Source organism: Brassica oleracea, chromosome C6 (assembly GCF_000695525.1).
Source record: "Brassica oleracea var. oleracea cultivar TO1000 chromosome C6, BOL, whole genome shotgun sequence".
In the NCBI taxonomy this organism is placed as follows: Eukaryota; Viridiplantae; Streptophyta; class Magnoliopsida; order Brassicales; family Brassicaceae; genus Brassica; species Brassica oleracea.
In genome coordinates this window covers 36886912-36894079 of record NC_027753.1, presented here as the reverse complement: position 1 = coordinate 36894079, position 7168 = coordinate 36886912, and the positions used below count along the sequence as shown (strand labels likewise).

Below are 7168 nucleotides of genomic sequence, written 5' to 3'. Positions count from 1 at the left end.
CTATTTAACCCTTACAAAAATTTTGAATTTTGGTAAATGCTTTATATACTGAAGCCTATAATCTTTAGTGCTGTTTTAAAATTTCTAACCACATTCAACGTTTGTATTAATGTATGTTAAACTCTCTTTCATGGTACATGAGCATCGTTCAATTTTTTTTTATAAATTAATTTAGTAAAACTTCATATACACCCTAAATTAGTGGACTAACCATTATAAAATCGTTATTCTCCAGAGAAACGGGGACAACAAAGATTTCTAACCTCTTTGACCATCATCATATATTAGTACATGAAGTAACTATGCATTAAATCAATATTGTTATATTTTTTGAAATTTTCTCAAAACTATGTGTTAACCATTACGAAAATATTTAGTTTTACGTTAAACCCTTTATATATTGAAGCCTAAACATTTTAATGACGTTTTACAATTTCTAACCAGATTCTATATTTGTATTAATATATGTTAAACTCTCTTTCATGGTATATGGGAATCATTATATTTTTTTATGAATTAATTTAGTAAAACTTCGTAGTACTATCTAAATAACCACTACAAAATCGTTATTTTCTTGAAAAACGGACACAACAAAGGCTCTAAACCTCTTTCAACATCATCATATATTAGTGTAGGATGCAACTATGCATTAAAACAAAATTTTCATATTTTTTGAAATTTTCTCAAAATTTATGTGTACCCCTACAAAAATATTTAATTTTGGTAAATTCTTTATATACTAAACCCTATAATCTTTAGCGTTGTCTTAAAATTTCTAACCACATTCTACATTTTTATTAATGTATGTTAAACTCTCTTTCATGGTACATGAACATCGTTCAGTTTTTTTTATAATTTAATTTAATAAAACTTGATATAATCCTTAAATTAGTGGACTAACCATTATAAAATCGTTATTCTCTAGATAAATGGAGATAACAACAAAGGTTCCAAACCTCTTTGACCCTGTAGGATCCACTCTCTGTTGAGTTTGTTGAAAGATATCGTTACTTTCTCACAACTGTAGACGATTGTTCTCATGTTACTTGGATATATATATTTTCAGAAACAAAAGTAATGTATCTCTGTGTTTTCTCTAACGTTTTTCAACTTGTTCAACCCCAGTATAATGTTGTAATTAAATTAGTTCTTAGTAAAAATGTACCAGAGAATTAACTTTTACTAAGACTTTCAAAGAACATGGAATCATTCACTATTTCTCCAATGCATACACTCCTGAATAAAATTCAGTTGTAGAAAGGAAATACTAGAATCTTTAAATGTTGCTCACTCAGTAAGATCAAGACATATCCAGCAAAGATGAATGGCTACAAAGCCAATTCCTTTTATAGAAACAGAATCAAGAATTATTATTATTTCTTCCAATATATAAAACTTGTTATTACATTATAGAATCAAACTAACATAAGGAGTAAACTTCTGCTGAAAACATGCACATATAACGATCAAGAACAAGTCATTGACCATGTTCAAGCAAACCTGTATCCTTGAACTTCTCTTCCATTATCCCATCAATACGAGCAGCCATCTCTGGAGTCAAATAATTCGACCAATCTCCAACCTTACCTTTCCTAAAATACGCGCTATTCGCGTAAACAGCTGCACGATCTTCCCTCTCTTTCTTCCCTTTGTTAGCTTCAAGATTCTTCAACGTCTCGAAGCTGCAAAGATCCACCACTTTCTCAGCAACACCCTTCTCCTCTTCCTCTTCCGTGAATCCATACCCCATAAACTCAGCCAACCTCTTCACATACGGCAAAGGATCAGCTCTCATAAACTCGTACTTGAGGAACAAGATCTTATCCGGATTCTCTTGGTAAGCTTTCCAGTAACCCAAGACATGATCAAGATAAGGACCGTAACCAGACAAACCTCGACAGAACATATCAAAAGCCTCCTCGAGTTTGTTTACAGGACCAAGCTCTGACCTCTCTTTGTGTAGAAACGTCCATAGAGAGATGAAAGTATCCTTTGGATCTCTCCAGATGTAAACCAGCTTACAACGTGACTTCACAACTGAGTCCGGTAATGACTCGCAAGGGATGTGAGTTGAGAACAGAGTGTTGCCTTTGTCGTTGAGAACATCGACTTGAGGGAAGAAAGGGAAGTCGATCTCGATGTAAGGAACGAACTCGTGAGGGTTACGTTTGAGGAGAGGGTTCGAGGAATCGTCGAAGCGAGATCGGTTTACGATGGCGAAAGTCAAGGCTTTGAGCCAAGTGGTGCCTGTCTTTGGGTAGCTACACACGAAGATGTCGTTGGGTCGAGCTTGGAAGAACTCTTGCGCATGAAGGCAGCCTTCGAGGAGAGGCTGTACCCACCAGTGACCACCGTACTCGATGAAGGGTTCCTTTGGTCTCCAGCCTTTCTCGTGTGTGAACGTGGAGATTAGTGTTTGGTACCGTTCTTGATTCTTCTCGAACTCTGATGACTCTGTTTCGGTCTTGTCTTGGTTCGGTACGGTCGTTCCGGTTAAGGGCTCTGATTCCATTGAGCTATAGGATTTTGAGGACTTGTGTTTTGTGGGAAGATGATGATGGTCTGTGTTCGGACAAAGATCGAATTGGGTTTGAAGTAATGAAGCTATTTTTTCACCCACGTGTTAGTTTGTGATTCGTAGGTTGTTGGTTTGGTGGCACACATGCGTAAAATATGTAGCATTTTGCTTATATCCTGCTAGGTTCGGCCCACCCTATGTGCGGTATATAATTTACTTGTAATCAAGATTATTATTTTTTAGATGATTTATGGTTTATGTTTTAGTTCTACATTTGCAAGAGATGTATATGAGATATATTATTTTCTTAAATTTAAAATTAACCAAAAAAACTAATTTTTACTATTAGCATAATTTTTAATATTTTTACTATTTACGCTACGGACGTGTTAACAACCAAAAATACATAAATATATCAGTTAAAGAGTATTTCAAAATGTTTAGCTTACTTAAAATTTAAGGTTATATTAACTTTTATTATGTATGTTTTGTTATTCTTGTTATATATCATGATCATCTTAATATTAAAATGTTTATGAATACATAATAGTTTTACATATTTTCTTTGTTTATTCTACCGCAATTTTGATAAAAAGTAAAATAATTTTTAATACAAAAATCTTAGACTTTATTTTTTCTTATGAATATGTTTAAAATTTATGTCTTTCATATTATATTATTAATTATGTGCTAAAATATTATTTTAGGTTGATGTCCAATGAAACATTTTTTCATATATATATATATATATACATATATATATATTTGAAACTTGTTTTTCATATCGTATTAGTTCTAGTTGTTTTTATCCAAAATAGGAGGTGCGGTTGGACGAATTTTCTTTCAAATGTGTCAATGCTGTGATTGTTTTTTTATTAGGTTAGTAGATGTCATTTATCGAGAAGAGAATACATATGTTATGGGAAGTGAGTGTTCTAAATAAGGCATAAGTTAGTGTTTGGACAAAACTACAACAATTCAATTTCATGTAAGAACATGTTTAGTATTTCACACTCAGCTCATTCGTCCACTGTCCTCATTTTACTGTGATATATGTAGACTCAAACTTGGAAGTATAATAAGACAAATGCATTCTATGTATATATCAAAACTCATCCAATTTTGGAGACACAGAAGCAGCTAAGTTAAATAGAATTCACAATCCAGTAGTCGGTATGGAAAAGATGTAATTGAAATATACTCACAAATCACAATCATGCATACTCACACATGATTATATATCCATAAGTGTCTGCACTAACTGTTGTATCCTTGAGATCAGAGCCAACAACCTTTTAGGGAGCCACAGTAAATGAAAAATCAATACCAAGATGTTGAAAATTATTATGAGCTAAAGATAAATAGATCTTTTAAAAAAATGTTCACTAAAAAAAGTTATTTCCCCTCTTCTATGGTGTTCCTCTTTTATCTTCTTCTCTGTTTATTCTGTTTTTCATCTCATTTTTTCTGTTTCTCATTACTTTTCTGTCACAATCCGTCAAGTACAACGATGAGTTTAACAAAAAAAAATTTCATCACCTTTTTGTGTTGTTTATTAAGAAAAAGGAACTGATGATTTTCTTGGAAGAAAACATTTGTATTTATAATGGAGGATTAACACAAAGGAATGAATGAAAAGATTCATTGAATGTGAGATCGTGTGAGAAGTAGAGAGTAGATATTAATATGAATGTTAATGAAGATGCATGAACCAAGTTAATTTCCGTAACGGCTCCAGATTCAAGAACTCTATTCGGCTTCCGACTAACATTGATCGGAATCGTTCGTCATCGGTAAAACCGTTGGATTTCTATTGACAGTTGACTGAACGGGAATTGTTGCTCGACGGCCACTTTCCATAAGTTTCGTATACCGTTTTTTTAGAAAAGCTGTATTTGGACCGTAGTAAACACATAAAACCCATTAAATTCAAAAATTAATGAAACATTGACTTTTGATTGATTGTGACACGTGTCGTCACCACAAACTCCGAATTAGTGACATGAAATCTGTGGAAGGAAACATTTATTTATATAATAGATTCGTTTTATTTTGTCATTTATTTTGATTAATGGATTAGTAACATTTACAATCTACAAAGTATAGGCCCAACTTAGAAGTTGCAGGTACTTATTGTTCGTCCGTACCCAATATATATGCATATTGCATATACTCAACAAGATTTAGAATTTTGATTGGGCTAATATCTGCTTGGTTCTCCGAAGGAAGATAAGACTGTGAGATGACTGAGTTCATAGAAAGAATCACCCTTTGTTGTTTGATGGTTAATTACAGAAAATATATTTAACCTCAAAAGAACTTACATGTTCTCTGATTGAGTCTAGCATGCTAAAAGAAGTTTTACTTTGTTAAGTTTAAGTTTAATGTTAGTAAATGACAATCATCTATCACTTCAAATTTGTCTTATAAATTTAGAACGCTATTTTTAATGGTATTGTTAACTATATAGAAAGATAAATCATTCAATAATTTTGTATAAGTCTTCAACAGGAATTAACAAGTGAGATGATGATACCGAATCATAAATATAACAAATCGAAATTTTATTTTTACATGGAAGAAATATAAGTTTTTTTTAATGATGTGAATATCTGTATTTCATAATATATTAAAAAAAACAATGTGGAATCTAATGATATTTGGGAGAAAATCATATAACATATTATGGTTTCAGATGTGAAGAGATGTATGAATCTCAATCCAGAGCTAATCAATTTTAAAAATAATAACAAGTGTTGGTCCTGGACCAAATGTGAAATTAAGGTCGACGCCTAAATCCATCATTGTAAATAATAAATCTCTAAAAATAAAAAAATAAAAAAAATGAAAACACTCTACAACATTGTATTATGGACATAGTTGTTTGAAATCCATAAAGAAACCTCCACTATACCAACTTTTGTAGTTTAGTGTAGACAAGTCGTTCGTAATGTGCGACTAACAAGAAAAAAAAAGAGGAAATATGAATCACTTTTGTCGAGGAAGGCTCGGAGTAGCATAGAACGTCAGATGGTGATTTCACTTTCGAAAAAGCAAATCACGTTATACGTTTTTCTTACTATGTATACACTTTATTAATTGAGCGGAAAATTTTGAATTGTAATGAAGTGCGTGTTACAAAAAAAAAATTGTAATGAAGTGCTGCAGAAAGATAGTATCATGAATCATACCAACAAAAAAAGACGTTTTTATATATATGGTGATCACTATGTTCGAGTTGGATTGAAAATGGAATCAAGCAGATCTCATGCGAATAACCCATCAAATGCCAAGTGGAAAGGAGCCAATGTTGAAAGTTATTTGTGACATAAATAATTATGCAAATCTTGTGTCCATCTACACATATCTTAAGTAGGAATTCACGTCATGGATCATTGAATAGTCAAGAGTCACAATTCAGAAACACGTGCTATCACATACTAGACTAGAACTAGACGTTAAAGCCACCAGCATTAGAAATAAACTCAACTGAATCTCATAGCGAGAAATTACACCAATGTTGATGTCTTAATATTCGTCACTCGTCTTCAGCTCATTGTCCGATTCATATCAGTTGATATTTATAACATGGTAGCCACTAAAAATAGCTTAAAATTCCAAAATAATAATATTTTTTTTTTAAACGATAAATATGAAGTATCACCGACTTTAAAAAAATTACCTTAGTAAACATTTCAAAGCATGTTTTTATAAGATGATAAATTTATAATGAGTGAAACTATTAGAGTAAAGTTTAAATTCATTTTAAAAGAAAAATGAAAGAAACTATTAGAAATGGTCTTAGAGAGAAAGAGAAAAATGTAAAAACTTAGGTTGTAGTTGAAAGGCTAAAACGGATGTAACTATCGTACTTAAAGTTCTTTAAAAACACTATCGTACTTAAAGTTCTTTAATAAAAAATGTACCAAAAAACTAATCAGTATAAGTCATTTAACACAAAATTCCAATGGATTTAACTTTTTTAATTTTTCCTCAACATATTACATGCACTTTTCGTTTGTTATATTTTTGTACTGTAAATCCAAGGGATTATGACGTTTCACTTCAGCAAATTTTTAAGAGTGTGAAAATAGGCAACGAGTATTTCGTGTTCACAGAATGAAATAGCATTGTTTATTAGTTGTAACTAGTAATCACTTAATTAGGTAGCATTCACGGAGTCGCGTGGTTGGATTATTTTTGCTTTCGTACTTTTGGTTTAAACAAATGAATTATTATAATTAGTTTGGAATCTTTACCGCCCCTTGGTTATTGAAAAGGTTAGGCATATATCATGTGATCCTTTTGAGTGGGCATATTTTTTATATTTTGTTAAACAAATACTTCTTGTCAATGTATCAGAATATACATACAAATATATATACTTTTAAAAGTTTTAGAAGATAAATGCTATGAAACTGTTGACAAAAATGGTATGAAATTAAGGGTTTTTGCCAAAACTAACCCACAACTTGATTTTAACCCCAAACTTATACCCAAACTTGAATCAAATGCAAAACTAACCTAAAAGCCTAGTGAAATTACAGCTCAGCCCCTTGTGACCAAACAAAAAAACAGAAGCCATTTTTACGAATATAGCCCTAGTAAATCGTCTGAGTCGTCTGAGATGTTGGAAGTCGTCTGGACGAC

At 31.7% G+C, this 7168-nt stretch overlaps 1 protein-coding gene across 1 annotated transcript; it reads right to left on the bottom strand.

Annotated features, from left to right (window-relative positions):
- Positions 1-1365: 1365 nt before the first annotated feature.
- LOC106296795 (cytosolic sulfotransferase 18) lies at positions 1366-2576 on the bottom strand. Its single transcript, XM_013733021.1, has one exon. The coding sequence runs from the start codon at positions 2510-2512 to the stop codon at positions 1478-1480; it is 1035 nt and encodes a 344-aa protein (XP_013588475.1). The 5' UTR covers positions 2513-2576; the 3' UTR covers positions 1366-1477.
- Positions 2577-7168: the final 4592 nt, after the last annotated feature.

What these genes read in the sequence shown, in the direction of transcription:
- LOC106296795 (XM_013733021.1), bottom strand. Translation starts at nt 2,512, where the DNA reads ATGGAATCAGAGCCCTTAACCGGAACGACCGTACCGAACCAAGACAAG.